Source organism: Triticum urartu, chromosome 2A (assembly GCF_056163025.1).
Source record: "Triticum urartu cultivar PI428250 chromosome 2A, HENAU_Tu73, whole genome shotgun sequence".
In the NCBI taxonomy this organism is placed as follows: Eukaryota; Viridiplantae; Streptophyta; class Magnoliopsida; order Poales; family Poaceae; genus Triticum; species Triticum urartu.
The window spans coordinates 17,151,106-17,170,909 of NC_141874.1; the positions used below are offsets into that span (position 1 = coordinate 17,151,106).

Here is a 19,804-nt window from a genome sequence, read left to right on the forward strand (position 1 = left end):
CTAACGTCATTTCATAATACCGCCTACCCCAAGGGAAGTCGAATCCCCGATGCCTGCTTGAAAGACAGATATCCCGAACCACTAGACGATAGAGGCAAATAGGTAGAACAGAGAGCTAACCTAAGGAGTGAGCTTATTGTAGTTGGTATAAAGGTGGAAATAAAGGATTGTCCTGCTACTACTTCCTTGATTCCTGGGAAAGAAGGAAGACCTGGAAGTCCTTTTCAGATACAAGAAAACGATTCAGTTCTAGATCCAAAGATCGTAGTTCTCAAATGAGCACTCGAAAAGATTGTGGAGGTTCCTTCTCACTTGCTTAAAAAATTACTTTGCAAAATAAGGAGAAAGAATATAAATCTTCTAATGGATAAAAGATGATAAATAATAATACCGGACTATTATGCCTCGAGTCTGTCATTTTGGACCAACGTCTTTGTCTATCATTTTCCATCCATGTAAAAAAGGTAGGCACAACACCTTACAGTTGTTAAATACTGCAATACATTATCATTCACAAAAATGAATCTCATAACAGGTGGCATGCCGTTCCAAGGCAAGCTGCTCCTGTGGTGCTTCAAGGCATCATATTTTCCATTTTGAATTAAGAAGGCGAGAATAAGGAAGTTGGAATGTGATGATCAAAAGTAGGAAAAAATCCCCCTCAGTCAAGCTATTCGACAATCCCAGCCTCAATCGATTCCAACTCAATAGCATGACCCATACCAATACTTGGAAGAACAAAGGCCTGAACATTAGTATTAATATGTGTTGGAAATATGCCCTAGAGGCAATAATAAATTAGTTATTATTATATTTCCTTGTTCATGATAATCGTTTATTATCCATGCTAGAATTGTATTGATAGGAAACTCAGATGCATGTGTGGATACATAGACAACACCATGTCCCTAGTAAGCCTCTAGTTGACTAGCTCGTTGATCAATAGATGGTTACGGTTTCCTGACCATGGACATTGGATGTCATTGATAACGGGATCACATCATTAGGAGAATGATGTGATGGACAAAGACCCAATCCTAAGCCTAGCACAAGATCATGTAGTTCGTATGCTAAAGCTTTTCTAATGTCAAGTATCATTTCCTTAGACCATGAGATTGTGAAACTCCCGGATACCGTAGGAGTGCTTTGGGTGTGCCAAATGTCACAACGTAACTGGGTGGCTATAAAGGTACACTACAGGTATCTCCGAAAGTGTCTGTTGGGTTGGCACGAATCGAGACTGGGATTTGTCACTCCGTGTAAACGGAGAGGTATCTCTGGGCCCACTCGGTAGGACATCATCATAATGTGCACAATGTGATCAAGGAGTTGATCACGGGATGATGTGTTACGAAACGAGTAAAGAGACTTGCCGGTAATGAGATTGAACAAGGTATCGGGATACCGACGATCGAATCTCGGGCAAGTATCGTACCGCTAGACAAAGGGAATTGTATACGGGATTGATTAAGTCCTTGACATCGTGGTTCATCCAATGAGATCATCGTGGAACATGTGGGAGCCAACATCGGTATCCAGATCCCGCTGTTGGTTATTGACCGTAGAGTCATCTCGGTCATGTCTGCATGTCTCCCGAACCCGTAGGGTCTACACACTTAAGGTTCGGTGACGCTAGGCTTATAGAGATATTAGTATGCGGTAACCCGAAAGTTGTTCGGAGTCCCGGATGAGATCCCGGACGTCACGAGGAGTTCCGGAATGGTCCGGAGGTAAAGAATTATATATAGGAAGTGCTATTTCGGCTATCGGGACAAGTTTTGGGGTCACCGGTATTGTACTGGGACCACCGGAAGGGTCCCGGGGGTCCACCGGGTGGGGCCACCTGCCCCGGGGGGCCACATGGGCTGTAGGGGGTGCGCCTTGGCCTATATGGGCCAAGGGCACCAGCCCCAAGAGGCCCGTGCGCCAAGAGATGAGGGAAAGGAAGAGTCCTAAAGGGGGAAGGCACCTCCGAGGTGCCTTGGGGAGGAGGGACTCCTCCCTTGGCCGCACCCTTCCTTGGAGGAAGGGCCAAGGCTGCGCCCCCCCTCTCCCTTGGCCCTATATATAGTGGGGGGGAAGGGAGGGCAGCAACACCTAAGCCCTGGCGCCTCCCTCTCCCTCCCATGACACATCTCCCTCCTCCCGCAGCGCTTGGCGAAGCCCTGTTGGAATCCCGCTACTTCCACCACCATGCCGTCGTGCTGCTGGATCTCCATAAACCTCTCCTCCCCCCTTGCTGGATCAAGAAGGAGGAGACGTCGCTGCTCCGTACGTGTGTTGAACGCGGAGGTGCCGTCCGTTCGGCGCTAGGATCATCGGTGATTTGGATCACGACGAGTACGACTCCATCAACCCCGTTCTCTTGAACGCTTCCGCGCGCGATCTACAAGGGTATGTAGATCCACTCCTCCCTCGTTGCTAGATGACTCCATAGATTGATCTTGGTGATACGTAGAAAATTTTGAATTATTGCTACGTTCCCCAACAGTGGCATCATGAGCTAGGTCTATGCGTAGTTTCTATGCACGAGTAGAACACAAAGTAGTTGTGGGCGTTGATTTTGTTCAATATGCTTACCGTTACTAGTCCAATCTTGATTCGGTGGCATTGTGGGATGAAGCGGCCCGGACCGACCTTACACGTACTCTTACGTGAGACTGGTTCCACCGACTGACATGCACTAGTTGCATAAGGTGGCTAGCGGGTGTCTGTCTCTCCCACTTTAGTCGGATCGGATTCGATGAAAAGGGTCCTTATGAAGGGTAAATAGCAATTGGCATATCACGTTGTGGTTTTTGCGTAGGTAAGAAACGTTCTTGCTAGAAACCCATAGCAGCCACGTAAAACATGCAAACAACAATTAGAGGGCGTCTAACTTGTTTTTGCAGGGTATGCTATGTGATGTGATATGGCCAAAAGGATGTGATGAATGATATATGTGATGTATGAGATTGATCATGTTCTTGTAATAGGAATCACGACTTGCATGTCGATGAGTATGACAACCGGCAGGAGCCATAGGAGTTGTCTTAATTTATTTATGACCTACGTGTCAACATAAACGTCATGTAATTACTTTACTTAATTGCTAACCGTTAGCTGTAGTAGTAGAAGTAATAGTTGACGAGACAACTTCATGAAGACACGATGATAGAGATCATGATGATGGAGATCATGGTGTCATGCCGGTGACGATGATGATCATGGAGCCCCGAAGATGGAGATCAAGAGGAGCAAAGTGATGATGGCCATATCATGTCACTATTTGATTGCATGTGATGTTTATCATGTTTATGCATCTTGTTTACTTAGAACGACGGTAGTAAATAAGATGATCCCTCATAATAATTTCAAGAAGGTGTTCCCCCTAACTGTGCACCGTTGCGAAAGTTCGTCGTTTCGAAGCACCACGTGATGATCGGGTGTGATAGATTCTTACGTTCGCATACAACGGGTGTTGACGAGCCTAGCATGTACAGACATGGCCTCGGAACACAAGCAAAACACTTAGGTTGACTTGACGAGCCTAGCATGTACAGACATGGCCTCGGAACACAAGAGACCGAAAGGTCGAGCATGAGTCGTATAGAAGATACGATCAACATGAAGATGTTCACCGATGTTGACTAGTCCGCTCACGTGATGATCGGACACAGCCTAGTTGACTCGGATCATGTAATCACTTAGATGACTAGAGGGATGTCTATCTGAGTGGGAGTTCATAAGATGAACTTAATTATCCTGAACATAGTTAAAAGGTCTTCGCAAATTATGTCATAGCTCGCGCTTTAGTTCTACTGTTTAGATATGTTCCTAGAGAAAATTTAGTTGAAAGTTGAGAGTAGTAATTATGCAGACTAGGTCCGTAAACTGAGGATTGTTCTCATTGCTTCATAGAAGGCTTATGTCCTTAATGCACCGCTCAGTGTGCTGAACCTCGAACGTTGTCTGTGGATGTTGCGAACATCTGACATACACATTTTGATAACTACGTGATAGTTCAGTTAAACGGTTTAGAGTTGAGGCACCGAAGACGTTTTGAAACGTCACGAAACATATGAGATGTTTCGAGGGCTGAAATTGGGATTTCAGGCTCGTGCCCACGTCAAGAGGTATAAGACCTCCGACGATTTTCTTAGCCTGCAAACTAAGGGAGAAAAGCTCAATTGTTGAGCTTGTGCTCAGATTGTCTAAGTACAACAATCATTTGAATCGAGTGGGAGTTGATCTTCCAGATGAGATAGTGATGTTTCTCCGAAGTCATTACCACCAAGCTGCTAGAGCTTCGTGATGAACTATAATATATCAGGGACATATATGATGATCCTTGAGATATTCGTGATGTTTGACACCACAAAAGTAGAGATCAAGAAGGAGCATCAATTATTGATGGTTAGTGAAACCACTAGTTTCAAGAAGGGCAAGGGCAAGAAGGGATACTTCATGAAACGGCAATTCAGTTGCTGCTCTAGTGAAGAAACCCAAGGTTGAACCCAAACCCGAGACTAAGTGCTTCTGTAATAAGAGGAACAACCACTGGAGCAGAATTACCCTAGATACTTGGTAGATGAGAAGGCTGGCAAAGTCAATAGAAGTATATTGGATATACATTGTGTTAATGTGTACTTTACTAGTACTCCTAGTAGCACCATGGTATTAGACACCGGTTCGGTTGCTAAATGTTAGTAAACTCGAAATAAAAGGCTGCGGAGTAAACAGAGACTAGCTAAAGGTGAGCTGGCAATATGTGTTGAAAGTGTTTCCAAGGTTGATATGATCAAGCATCGCACGCTCCCTCTACCATCGAGATTGGTATTAAAACCTAAATAATTGTTATTTGGTTTTTGCGTTGAGCACAGACATGATTTGATTATGTCTATCGCGATACGGTTATTCATTTAAGGAGAATAATGGTTACTCTGTTTATTTGAATAATACCTTCAATGGTCTTGCACCTAAAATGAATGGTTCATTGAATCTCGATCATAGTGATACACATGTTCATGCCAAAAGATATAAGATAGTAATGATAGTACCACCTACTTGTGGCACTGCCACTTGAGTCATATTGGTATAAAACGCATGAAGAAGCTCCATGTTGATGGATCTTTGGACTCACTCGTTTTTGAAAAAAAAAGATTGAGACATGCGAACCATGTCTATTGGCATATATGCATGAAGAAACTCCATGAAGATGGATCGTTTGGACTCACTTGATTTTGAATCACTTGAGACATGCAAATCATACCACATGGGCAAGATGACTGAAAGCCTCGTTTTCAGTAAAATGGAACTAGAAAGCAACTTGTTGGAAGTAATACATTTTGATGTGTGCAATCCAATGAGTGTTGAGGCATGTAGTGGATACCGTTATGTCTTACTTCACAGATGATTTGAGTAGATGTTGACTATATTTACTTGATGAATCACGAGTCTGAATTATTGAAAGGTTCAAGTAATTTCAGGGTGAAGTTGAAAGATCGTCGTGACAAGAGGATAAAATATCTATGATATGATCATAGAGATGAATATCTGAATTACGAGTTCGGCACAAAATTAAGACATTGTGGAAATTGTTTCACAACTAATACAGCCTGGAACACCATAGTGTGATGGTGTGTCCGAACATCATAACTGCACCCTATTGGATATGATGCATACCATGATGTCTCTTATCGAATTACCACGATAGTTTATGGGTTAGGCATTAAATACAATCACATTCACTTTAAATAGGGCACCACGTAATTCCGATGAGATGACACCATATGAACTAGGGTTTAGAGAAACCTAAGCTGTCATTTCTTAGAAGTTTGGGGCTGCGACGCTTATGTGAAAAAGTTCCAGGCTGATAAGCTCGAACCCAAAGCGGATAAATGCATCTTCATAGGACACCCAAAACAGTTGGGTATACCTCCTGTCTCAGATCCGAAAGCAATAAGGGATTGTTTCTAGAATTGGGTCCTTTCTCGAGGAATAGTTTTTCTCGAAAGAATTGAGTGGGAGGATGGTGGAGACTTGATGAGGTTATTGAACTGTCTCTTCAACTAGTGTGTGGCAGGGCACAGGAAGTTGTTCCTGTGGCACCTACACCAATTGAAGTGGAAGCTTATGATAGTGATCATGAAACTTTAGATCAAGTCACTACCAAACCTCGTGGGATGACAAGGATGCGTACTACTTCAGAGTGGTACGTAATCCTGTCTTGGAAGTCATGTTGCTAGACAACAATGAACCTACGAGCTATGGAGAAGCGATGGTGGGCCCGGATTCCGATAAATGGCTCGAGGCCATAAAATCCGAGAGAGGATCCATGTATGGAAACAAAGTGTAGACTTTGACAGAACAGCTCGATGGTCGTGAGGCTGTTGAGTACAGATGGATTTTAAAAGGAAGACGGACAATGATGGTAGGTATCACCATTAAGAAAGCTCGACTTGTCGTTAAGATGTTTCCGACAAGTTCAAGGAGTTGACTGCGATGAGACTTTCTCACTCGTAGCGTTGCTAAGAGTCTGTTGGAATTATATTAGCAATTACTGCATTATTTGTGAAATCTTGCAGATAGGATGCCAAAACCATTGTTTCCTCGACGATTTTTGAGGAAAGGTTGTATGTGATACAACCGGAAGGTTTTGTTAATCCTGAAAGATGCTAATAAGTATGCAAAGCTCCAGCAATCCTTCTAAGGACTGGAGTAAGCATCTCGGAGTTGGAATGTATGCTTTGATAAGATGATCAAAGTTTTGGGTGTATACAAAGTTTATGAGAAACTTGTATTTCCAAAGAAGTGAGTGGGAGCACTATAGAATTTATGATGAATATATGTTGTTGACATGTTGTTGATCAGAAATGACGTAGAATTTCTAGAAAGCATATAGGGTTATTTGGAAAGTATTTTTCAATGGAAAGCCTGGATTAAGCTACTTGAACATTGAGCATCAAGATCTATAAGCATAGATCAAAATTCTTAATGGTACTTTCAAATGAGCACATACCTTGACATGATCTTGAAGGTGTTCAAGATGGATCAGTCAAAGAAGGAGTTCTTGCCTGAGTTGTAAGGTATGAAGTTAAGACTTAAAGCTCGACCACGGCAGAATAGAGAGAAAGGATGAAGGTCGTCCCCTATGCTTAAGACATAGGCCCTACAGTATGCTATGATGTGTACCGCACCTGAAATGTGCCTTGCCATGAGTCAGTCAAGGGGTACAAGAGTGATCCAAGAATGGATCACAAGACAACGGTCAAAGTTATCCTTAGTAACTAGTGGACTAAGGAATTTTCTCGATTATGGAGGTGGTAAAAGAGTTCGACGTAAAGAGTTACGTCGATGCAAGCTTAAGACCTATCCGGATAGCTCTGAGTAGAGATACCAGATACGTATAATGGAGCAACAATTTAGAATAGCTCCAAGTAGAACAGTTATTTGAAATGGCTCCAAATATAGCGTAGTAGCTGCATCTACAAGATGACATAGAGATTTGCGAAGTACATACGGATCTGAAAGATTCAGACCCGTTGACTATAACATCTCTCACAAGCATAACATGATCAAACCCAGAACTCATCGAGTGTTAATCACATGGTAATGTGAACTAGATTATTGACTCTAGTAAACTCTTTGGGTGTTAGTCACATGGGGATGTGACCTTGAGTGTTAATCACATATCGATGTGAACTGGATTATTGACTCTAGTGCAAGTGGGAGACTGTTGGAAATATGCCCTAGAGGCAATACTAAATTAGTTGTTATTATATTTCCTTGTTCATGATAATCGTTTATTATCCATGCTAGAATTGTATTGATAGGAAACTCAGATACATGTGTGGATACATAGACAACACCATGTCCCTAGTAAGCCTCTAGTTGACTAGCTCGTTGATCAATAGATGGTTACGGTTTCCCGACCATGGACATTGGATGTCATTGATAACGGGATCACATCATTAGGAGAATGATGTGATGGACAAAGACCCAATCCTAATCCTAGCACAAGATCATGTAGTTCGTATGCTAAAGCTTTTCTAATGTCAAGTATCATTTCCTTAGACCATGAGATTGTGCAACTCCCGGATACCGTAGGAGTGCTTTGGGTGTGCCAAACGTCACAACGTAACTGGGTGGCTATAAAGGCACACTACAGGTATCTCCGAAAGTGTCTGTTGGGTTGGCACGAATCGAGACTGGGATTTGTCACTCCGTGTAAACGGAGAGGTATCTCTGGGCCCACTCGGTAGGACATCATCATAATGTGCACAATGTGATCAAGGAGTTGATCACGGGATGATGTGTTACGAAACGAGTAAAGAGACTTGCCGGTAACGAGATTGAACAAGGTATCGGGATACCGACGATCGAATCTCGGGCAAGTATCGTACCGCTAGACAAAGGGAATTGTATACGGGATTGATTAAGTCCTTGACATCGTGGTTCATCCGATGAGATCATCGTGGAACATGTGGGAGCCAACATGGGTATCCAGATCCCGCTGTTGGTTATTGACCGGAGAGTCATCTCGGTCATGTCTGCATGTCTCCCGAACCCGTAGGGTCTACACACTTAAGGTTCGGTGACGCTAGGGTTATAGAGATATTAGTATGCGGTAACCCGAAAGTTGTTCGGAGTACCGGATGAGATCCCGAACGTCACGAGGAGTTTCGGAATGGTCCGGAGGTAAAGAATTATATATAGGAAGTGCTATTTCGGCTATCGGGACAAGTTTTGGGGTCACCGGTATTGTACCGAGACCACCGGAAGGGTCCCGGGGGTCCACCGGGTGGGGCCACCTGCCCCGGGGGGCCACGTGGGCTGTAGGGGGTGCGCCTTGGCCTATATGGGCCAAGGGCACCAGCCCCAAGAGGCCCATGCGCCAAGAGATGAGGGAAAGGAAGAGTCCTAAAGGGGGAAGGCACCTCCGAGGTGCCTTGGGGAGGAGGGACTCCTCCCTTGGCCGCACCCTTTCTTGGAGGAAGGGCCAAGGCTGCGCCCCCCCTCTCCCTTGGCCCTATATATAGTGGGGGGGAAGGGAGGGCAGCAACACCTAAGCCCTGGCGCCTCCCTCTCCCTCCCATGACACATCTCCCTCCTCCCGCAGCGCTTGGCGAAGCCCTGTTGGAATCCCGCTACTTCCACCACCATGCCGTCGTGCTGCTGGATCTCCATCAACCTCTCCTCCCCCCTTGCTGGATCAAGAAGGAGGATACGTCGCTGCTCCGTACGTGTGTTGAACGCGGAGGTGCCGTCCGTTCGGCGCTAGGATCATCGGTGATTTGGATCACGACGAGTACGACTCCATCAACCCCGTTCTCTTGAACGCTTCCGCGCGCGATCTACAAGGGTATGTAGATCCACTCCTCCCTCGTTGCTAGATGACTCCATAGATTGATCTTGGTGATACGTAGAAAATTTTGAATTATTGCTACGTTCCCCAACAATATGAGCATCACATGCATCAACCTCCTATAGTTTATTTTCCAATGTTTGAAGGGGTCGGCTCTTTGATACAAAAGTTTTGAATATTACGCTTAGTTCAAAGGAGTAGTCTATGTTGTTCAAAATAATGCTTGTGGCTTTCATTTTCAGTCAGATTTTGATGAAGTTCACTGAAGGTCAGTAACTAAACCACATACATAGAAGGTACAACCAGCCGTGAAACGGGGCAAAATGTGACACATATTTGGCTAAATTGAGTAAAAGTTGGGAACTTCCGCTAAATAGGACAAGAAACTTGGAGAGCCCACTCCCTCCCGCCAGGGTTAAGCCGCCGCCGCCAGGCCGCCGGCTCGCGCGCCCCGGCACTCCCCGCTCCCCTCTTCCACCTCCCCCTCCCGTTCCCGCCCCTGCGCCGCCTGGCCGGGGTGGCGCGCCCCTCCCCTTTCCTCGGCCCCCACCCCTGTGAGATCTCCCCCGCCGCCGCCGGCGGGTGCCCCGACGCTGGCCCGGGTGCTGCCGGCGGCGGCGGGCCCTTCTGTACCCGCGCGTTCGTCTCCTTCCCGGGGCTGGTGACGGCGGCGGTGATGCTCAGCTGGGCGGCGGCCCGGCGACCCGGCGGTAGGCGCGGTGGCAGTGCTGCCCTTGGCAGCAGGGCGGCGTGGTGGCGTGCGGTGGCCGGCGGCGCGTCCCCGGCCCAGATCTGGGCCCTCCCGGCCCCATATGGGTCCTAGCGGGTCGGTCCCCGGCGTGGCTTCATCGTCGTCTGGGTGGTGAGGTGGAGGAGCAGCTCGGACGGGGGGAGGCGATGTCGACGGCGTGCCTGCTGCAGCGTGATGGGGGGAGCTTTACGGGCATGGAGTCCCCGGACGGGCCTGTGGGCCCACGGGCCTGGTATACTCCTGCTATTTTGTTCGGTCGGCTACCGTCGTTGACGGTGGAGGTTGTGTCCTCCCGCGTGTCGACGGTGCTGCGGCCCCTAGTCCCGGCTCCTATCCCTTGTTGTGCAGACCTCACTTCGTGGTGCCATGGTGAGACGGTGTGGAGGCTTCTTGACCATGGCGCAAGATGGTGGTCAGTTTGGTGGCAGGCTCTGGAGCACCCGAGGTAAAGGTTGGGATCGGGGGAAACCCCTGTTGGCCTATCCGACACCGACGCGGCGATGCCGGTGGGTGCCGCCGGACCTTCCTGGAGGGCGTCGGGGGCAAACCTTCCTCTCGTCTCGTCATGTACCTGGGAGAACCCTTAGCAGCAGCGTCGTCATCGTCGCGGTCCTTCTTGGAGGTGCTGATTGGTACCGGTGCTTCGGAGCCTTGGAGCTTGGTGGGAGATCTTCGGTGGGCGCAGTGGTCGTGAAGCTTCTTCATTTCCGTCGATCCACCGTGTCGGCATTTTTTTCTCTTGTCGTTTCTCTTTCGTTTCTTTTGAGTGGGATTGTGCTGCTTCCGTCCCAGCACCTATCCTTAGATGTATCGGTTGGTTGCTTTGGAATACAAAACGGGGGAAACCCTTTTTCTTAATAGGACAAGAAACTTGGGGGTAAAAGATGGAATTGACACTAATTTTTATAAAGTGCATTAGCACAGTGGCTTAAAAACTTCATATTGTCCGTTTGGTACACATACTGCATTAGATAGATTTGTTGCCATTCAATCATGAACATCTTTCCACGAGGACCAAAAGTATAGAGCTCTGAGTTACCTCACGTTCCCCATATCATTTCTTTAGTTTTGGCTGCTCCAGACAGCGACCGCTAATGTCACATGGCGAGCCTTGTCTTGTCTTGTTCTGGACATTGTTTTTGCGGGAGTGTCTTGTTCTGGAATTTGCAGTCAGAAGTGAAGTAAACAGCTACCTCTCGGCTGCACAAAGGAAATATCAGGTGCTTCCATCTTTGGGGTGCTATGCTCCAATTTCAAAACATTAATTTTAGATGTTTCAAAAATTCTGGAAAATATATGAATGTTCTCAAGGAATATGACTACAACCCTGAAAAATTTCAGGTCCAAATGCACATTGAGAAACAACAATGTGAAATCGAGCATGAATAGTGTTAGAAAAAGATAAAAGCAACATTTGACACTTATTCACATCTGAATTTGTCTTTTTTTGTTTCTCAATGTACATTTAGAGTTTGGACCTGAAATTTCTAGAAGTTGTAGTCACATTCCTTGTGAACATTCACATTTTTTTATAATTTTTTGAAACATGTTTTTTAATTGAAACGTGGGGAGCACCCCAAGAATGGGAGCACCTGATATTTTCCCTGGGTGCATATGCGTTGCTATCTTTTTTTCTCTCGCAAGAACACTTGTGTTGCTATCGACTGCACATGCCCTTGACATACGCCTCCCAAATTCAATAATATATGACTGATCAGTCAATTTGAAGCCATTCGTGCACACGCTCAGAAAAGTCACATGTATACCACTTGTTATTATGAGTTGTGACATGGACGTGTGAATACTGACATGATTTGCCGACGAGCAGTCGCTCGAAATACCATGGAAGTCACTCAACATTCTTCAGCACATGTTTCCATTGTCCTTTATGTGGTGGAAACAAAATAGTTTTCCAGCTGCTCGGCTGGAATTAGTGCTAGTTTGGGCCCTTATGTTCGACTTGGACGTTTGAATGGTGAGTTGTGTTCGGAAAATCTTGGAGCGAGACAGCGAGTGAGCTGTGTATTCTTCCACTCATGTGTTTTTTGACTTCTGGTTCCTTGTCATGTTGTTTTAAAGATTGACGGTTTTGTGTTTTTCTGGCAGCGCTTGAAACTAATGCATGTGGTCTGTCGGTCATTTTGCATGCATGTAAAAAAATATATTAAGTAATAGCTTATACTCTCTCCGTTCCGAATTACTCGTCAAGAAATTGATGTATCTAGATGTATTTTAATTCTAGATATATTCATTTCTCCGACAAGTAATTTGGAACGGAGGGAGTAGCTGTTAAATAGTGCAATACGTTACCATAAAATTGGATCCTTCTAACAGGTGGCAAGCTGTTCCAAGGCAAGCTGCTTCCGGCTCCTGTGGTGCTTCAATCCCTATTTTCTGTTTTTAATTAAGAAGGCGAGAATAAGCAAGTTGGAATATAATAATCAAAAGTAGGAAAAATCACCCTCATTCAAGCTGTTTGCCAATCGTCCCTGCCTCAATCGATTCCAACTCAATAGGATGACCCATATACTAATACTTGGAAGAACAAAGGCCGCAAAAGTACTATTAATATGAGCATCACACATACATCAACCTCCTATAACAAGATAGAAATCAAGGGGAGACTTGCACGCACACGACTCGCGACTCGCACGCACACGAGCCTCGATCTAGCGCCGCCGCCCCACCCAACATCGCTGTCGGATCCCTCCACCACTGTTACCTTCCCCCGGTGCACCTTCCTCCCCTGCAGCACCTTTCTCCCCTCGCCGCTGCCTGAGGCGCCCTTCGGCAAAGTCCGGATGGCTCCAGGAAGGCGGCAGCGGGGCCCTTTTCCGGCCGATCAGCACTAGTGTAGCGGATGTGATTCATCGATCCGGGGCTGCGGCCCCGTGGTGAGGCCTGCCCATCGGTTGTGCAGCGGGGCGGGCGGGCTACCGAAGGTCGGCTTGGACGGCCAGTGGACCACTGTCGGGTTCGGGCCACGACAGCGATGCCTCGGCAGTTGACGGCGGCACTTTGTCTGCTGCCTAATGTCCCTTCTAGGTGTGCTCCAATAGCGTCGGATTTGGTTGTGCTGGCTAGCTAGCCGGTCACCGGTTTGTGGGAGGAGCGGGAGATGGAGATCCAGATCGAGATAATTCCTAGGTCAGTTCTAGTCGACCAGGGCGACGACGCCCGTGGGTGTCGATATTCTTCTTGGAGACATCATTCAGGCCCGCCCTACCTCTTCCCACCTCACTTCTTCTCGAGTGAAAACCTTAACTGTGGTTGGCGGCGGCGATGCTCAAGGCGTCGTGTCCTTCCTAAAGGCATCACTGTGAGAGCTTTGTGATGTTGGCACCATTTGAGTTCGTTGGCCAAATGAAGTGCCCTTCTTCCTCCAGGGGCATGTATTCCGGGGGAAACCTAGATCTGGGTCTCCGGATCAGATGACGATGGATACTGCGGTGCCGTCCCCCCCCCCCCCCCCCCCAGGGAATTGTTTGGGAAAATATCATATGGAAACCAACATTCAATGAAAACCGCGAGAAGAAAATGTTTTGAAGTTTCAAAAAATCTGAAAAAAAATATGGGATGTTAATAGGGTGAGGTTTTATTGCCACGCAAAATTTCAAGTTAAAACACATTACGAGATGTGAGCTATGAAAAAGACAAAACCAACATTGAATAGTGCCAAACAGGAATGTCATTATTCAAGGCTGAATTTGTGTTTTTTATAGCTCACATCTTGTAATGTGTTTCAACTTGAAATTTTGCGTGGCAATAAAACATCATCCTCTTAACATCTCGTATTTTTTCAGATTTTTTCCAAACTTTAAATATGGTTTCCACGAAGTTTTCATTGAATATTGGTTTCCGTATAATATTCTCCCGGCATTGTTTTGAAACAGGGGTTCACTGGAGGGGCCAATGGATAGAGCAGTGTTGCATCTACCGCATTAAAGACCATGGGTCTCGGTGGCGTGGAGCAGTGGAGTCTTGGTGTTGGACACGGTTTGATGAACGCGCGCAAGCTGGTGGTGTTGTCTGGCGTCATGGTGACGTCGACGGGAGATGGTTCTGGCAAGGTCTATGCAATGATCCCACCTGAAGATGAGATGGTGGAAGATGGCGACGGCGGATCCTAGAGGGTGCACATCCGGTGCACGTTGCGGGACGCTTAGACCGGTTGATGCTCTCAGCTTCTCAGGCGGATGGCTTCTTGAGGTCGCTGGATTAAATCGTGTTCGTTGATGCGGTCAGGCCACATCTTTATTCTTGTAGGGGTTTGGGTTTATTTTCATAATTATTTTGTCAGACTTTATTGAATAACTTAATAAAGATTGGCGCATGCATCATTTTAATACAGAGACGGGGTAATCCTCCTTCAAAAAACATCAACCTTAAATATTTGAAGGGGCCGGGTCTTTGAGAAAACAATTAGTTCAGTTCAATAGTGGACCCAGGGTAATATAAAATTGTAACTAAGCGTCTCTCTCTGTCCTTGATGCCAATTAATTATGGCTATCATTCCCTCCACACGGACTAAAACATTCCATTTCATCAGTTTTCGCGGCTTCTGTGAGCCACCGCTGCAGTTGACGAGACTCGACTTGTTCTCAACTTCGCAATCAGAAATGCCATCGGCAGAGAAACCAGATACCTCCCGGGTGCACATGTGCTGCTAGAGACTGCACGTCTTGATAAATGCCTCCTGAGTGCAGTGCACTTGAAGATAATTTGAATACGTTATTCATGCACAAGTTCCGAAAAGTCAAGTCTGTACGACTAATTATCATATGCTTTAAAAAGACTATTTTGGAAATCATTGATTTTTTTTAACTTTGGGAAGGTTTTCTCTTCACAAGAAATTGCCCATACGGAAAACATTCAACAATGTTTACTCTATTTATTTTTCAGAAATTTTGACTTTTTTCTTCTATTTTCCTTAATTTTACTATTCATGGCAGGTGCAAGCAACAGATTCTATATATTTAAATAACTGATGCCCACTAACTTTAATTCTCTCAACATATAACCATGCCAACTCACCAAGCCGGCACCATGGATGGGAAAAGACTTTATCTTTAGCATTTTCATGCATGCCACATATTTAATATGTTACGTAGATTACACTAGCAATGATGACTCTGAAATCTCTGAGAACGTCTATATTACTTAGGCGCCAACCATTTAGTTAGTCTTTTTATTTACAATTTTTTACCATCTCATTAGTAGTTTAGTTAAACTCGCCGTTATTACTGCTTTCTAGGAACCAATATAATATACTATTTTCAAACTACATTTTGGGGTGTGAATGTAGCTACCTACTCCCTCCGTTCCAAATTACTCGTTTCAGAAATGGATGTATCTAGAACTAAAATATATCTAGATACATTTATTTCCGCGACGAGTAATTCGGAACAGAGGAGGAGGTAACAACATGAGCACTGCTACACGGATGACACTAGTCCAGCCGAAACATGCACGACATGCCCATCACACCATCCATTTGCTAGTCTAGACAGCAGCATGCGGTGGGATTACCTGTCGTGCATGTGTCGTTCAGCGAAACGTCGTCCGCGAAGTACTTCCGTAACAACATAGTTGCAGGCTTGTGGTTGTGATTTCGAGCCACCTAAGATCTGGATGCTGGATCCCTGGATCCACCACCCAATCACCACATCTGCACGGCTACAGTCCGACCTCCCCCGTCAATAAGATTCACCTTACCATGCAAATATGTATGGATATCCTATATAATAATAAGTAATAAATAGGTCTCCGTTCCACCATTCTTTTTCTTTTAACATGCACACATGTCACCACAACATGAAAAGAAAAACACCTTAACATGGAAATAAAAATGTCCACCTCAATAATTAGATAAATATATCAAAGAATCTGTATTTTCAATATTATTTCTAGTATTATTAAACCGAATACTGTCAAATTTTATTTGAAATATAGTGTAACCAATTCTCTCAGCACTGCATGGAATGTGTCATGTAGCTAGCTGCAAGAGTAACACGTGGACAGGCCCATAAATTTGCAATACAGGGCTGAAGAGATTTTATTTTATTTTTTGAGAAAAAAAACAGACGAGTGCAAAAGACTGAATGTCAAAACAAATACTACACGGAAACATACGTACGTCGTGGATTGCAACAGGGAAAAATATATGGAATAGACTGAAGGCCACATAATGATGTACTTAGGTGCGATGAGTTCAACTCATGCATGGCAGCTAGCAAGCTAGCTAGCTCCGTCCCCTCAACTCATGCATGGCAGCTAGCAAGCTAGCTAGCTCCGTCCCCCCTTTGCTGCCATGAGATCGTTGACGAGGCGGTGCAAATCTTGGTGCGAGGAGCCTCCTGCGATGGCGGCATGAGACTTTGAGGCGAGGTCCATTACCCTTGTCCTCATAACGTCCCCAGGTCCTCCAGGATGCATGAATGTGAGCAATGCCCGGGCCACATCGTCGGCCGGGATCACCTCATGTTTCTCGTAATCCTCGCTCCGTAAGCCAGCGCCATGCGGCCACAGTCGGTCCCCGATACCTAGCACATCTGCGATTAGCCTCTCGTTGACGAACTGGTCGTGCACCTTTGGCCATGTGAGCATAGGCACGCCGGCGGCCACCGCCTCTAGGACGGAGTTCCACCCACAGTGCGTCAGAAACACGCCCACTGCGGGGTGCGCAAGTATGGCAGTTTGTGGAGCCCAGGATGTGATGATGAGCCCCCGGTCCTCGACACGCTTCTCCCACCCTTTGGGCGGAGTCCACTTCTCGGCCGCCCTGACCACCCACAAAAACGACTTCCCCGAGGCCTCCAACCCAAGAGCAAGTTGGTCCAGCTGAGCTTCCGACACGAGGGCGCACGAGCCAAAGGACACGTACGCGACCGAATGGTCCGACTTTGTGTCAAGCCAACGGATGTACTGTGACTTTGAGTCAGCAGCAGCATCCGTGGGGCTGTGAGAGGATTGCAGTTGTGGCCCTACAAAGTAGGAGCGCTGCACGTACCCTTGGCGCATGTACATGTCGCAGTACTGCTGTTCCAGGCCTGAGAATGTGTTGACGGCGAGGCCGAAGCAGGCAGCTTGCATGGAATGAACCTTGCCGAAGACATATCGAAATATCGATAAGTCGGGCAGCTCGGTCCTCGGGATCCGTATTTGAGGGGTCGGGAACGGAGGGGCCGTCACCATGTCCTCTCCGTTGATCGCGGCGTCGTCCATCATGAGGTGGCGCATGGCGAGCATCGTGAAGGCGCCAGTGACATGGAACGCGACACATGGCACGTCGAGCTCGTCGGCGATGTCGACGCTCCAGGTGAAGAGCATGTCGGTGAAGATGGCGTCTGGAGAGTGCGCCCGGACGAGCGTCTCGTGCGCGGGGCGCATCAGGGGTTCGCTCGAGGCGGCGATGTTGATGCGCATAGAGTCCGCCTGAGTGGCCGCCTTCCCAAGGTTCTCGACACCCTTGGGCAGGCCCTCCACCGTTGGGAACGGATAGGTAACTATCTTGACAGCTGCTGCGCTATGGCGCTCCAGCAAGGACTGGACGATTGGAACGTTCGCCGGCGTGACTGCGATGATGGCTTCTACGGCGGCGTTTGGCGGGCTAGACGCGGCGAGGCTAACGGCAAGCTCGGTGAAGGGGTGGATGTGGCCAGTCGCAAAGTGGGGCAAGAGCAGGACACGCAGAGTCTTGCTGCCTTTGCTAGTGGTAGAAGAAGCCATCTTTATTTCTTTAATTTCCTACTAGGAGCAGAAGGCTGTGCTATGGGTGGCTCAGCCAGGACGAGCATTTGGCCTATTTGTAAGCCGACAAGCTGTTCGCTGTTCTCTGATTTTTCAACCAACTGTACAGTGACAAGCCCCATACAAGAATTTTCAAATTAACTGAACTACTTTGAGGGTGACATTATATACACTGCAGACAACTTATTTGAACGGTATAATTGCTCTTATCACCATCACCATTCAAACAGAAATGGCCATTCAACGGTATAGCTCTGATGACCATTCCCATACAAGAATTTTCAAATTAACTGAACTACTTTGAGGGTGACATTATATACACTGCAGACAACTTATTTGAACGGTATAATTGCTCTTATCACCATCACCATTCAAACAGAAATGGCCATTCAACGGTATAGCTCTGATGACCATTCAACGGTATACTTCAGAAGATTCCACATACATTCCACAAGTTTCAACGGAAAACAGAAATTGCCAGACCATTCGACGGAAAACACGGAAGATTCCACATACATATGACCATTCAACCATAGAGGGAGTATCTTCCACATATAGGACAAAGAGGAACCATACGTCAAAACACATGAGAGGAAAAATGCTTTACCATGGCCAAGATTTATCATGTCACCGAAGACGTCGCCGACAAACCACGAGATATATGCACATGACTTTTCTTACCTCCTACACAAGTGACATTGACTTAACTATCTGTAGTTCAGTACAAGTCACTCAATGTACACTCGGACTACTGATTTGTCCACAAGTTTACAATCATCCATCTACAGAAGTACAGATACACTTAACTTAAAGTCATAAATAATTCTACAATTATATGAAGTTCTGTACAATCATATGGAGCTAAAATCATAATTGATTGTAGAGATTAAGTGGTACATATAATTTAAAATATTACTTCATGACTTCTTCACAAGTATTCTCATCTAAAAATTTGATTTAAAAAGCTTATCAAGTGTTGCGCATATTACGTGGATCCATGGGCGGATCCAGCATGGGGGCCATGGCCCCCATGAACATTTTGCAAACAAAATTTTACCAGTACATATGTATGTCCATTATCTAATCTTGTACTAGGCTAATAATAACCAGATACATATAGAACCAGGACTTAGCCGAACATCATTCGGAGATAATTAGCGTCCGGCCCACTCCACTTTCTGTGTGTACTTCAGCCTACATCATAATAGTAAACAAAGCCACGAGGACTACAACTAGTTACTCCCACTCTTTCTCCTCAAAAAAGTTACTCCCTCTCTTCACCTAAAAAACAGTTGCTCCCTTCCTTCCAAAATATTTAAAGTTCTGGGTTTGGCCTAAGATAAAAAAATTAAGTTCAACAAAATTTCTAGAAAAATACACTGACTGCCACAACACCAAATTAGCTTCACTAGATTCATCAAAATATTTCATATTGGTAGAATTAGCAAATTTTCAGATAAAATTGGTCAAACTTAAAGAATTTTGACTTAGGAAAAAACTTCAAATATTTTGAAACGGAAGGAGTAGATCATAAACAATCTAAAAAAAGATAGGTCGTGAACGCACGACAACACTGGCGGTGAGCCAACATGAGCGATTGAGCAAGCACGGAACAACATAGTACAAGCTCAGTGAGGTCACGCATGGAGTTCGGCGGCGGCGGACGGTGCGAGGTCATGCGTTACCGCGTGGCGCGATCACGTAGCTACAGTGTAATTTTTGTTTGAACTATTTGGATTGCTTTTTTGTTAAAATTTGTACCAATATGCCAAATTATGATGCACCAAACTTTATTAACTATTTGTAATGTGATCGACAATAAGCAAATTCTTAACGCTTGTAATGTTGCCCACGGTTGCTCCCACAATGCTCGAATCCTAGATCCGCCACTGCATGGATCATTCTATTAGTTCAAAAATGACTACAATCACCCCCCCCCCCCCCCCCCCAATCATCTA

General features: G+C 45.9%; 1 protein-coding gene across 1 annotated transcript; it reads right to left on the bottom strand.

Moving 5' to 3' along the window:
• Nucleotides 1-16,111: 16,111 nt before the first annotated feature.
• On the bottom strand, nt 16,112-17,887 carry LOC147982966 (UDP-glucose flavonoid 3-O-glucosyltransferase 7-like). Its single transcript, XM_087542761.1, has one exon. It carries the CDS (start codon nt 17,823-17,825, stop codon nt 16,383-16,385), a length of 1,443 nt encoding a protein of 480 aa, XP_087398887.1. The 5' UTR covers nt 17,826-17,887; the 3' UTR covers nt 16,112-16,382.
• Between the last annotated feature and the right edge of the window lie 1,917 nt (nt 17,888-19,804).

What these genes read in the sequence shown, in the direction of transcription:
- LOC147982966 (XM_087542761.1), bottom strand. Translation starts at nt 17,825, where the DNA reads ATGGCTTCTTCTACCACTAGCAAAGGCAGCAAGACTCTGCGTGTCCTG.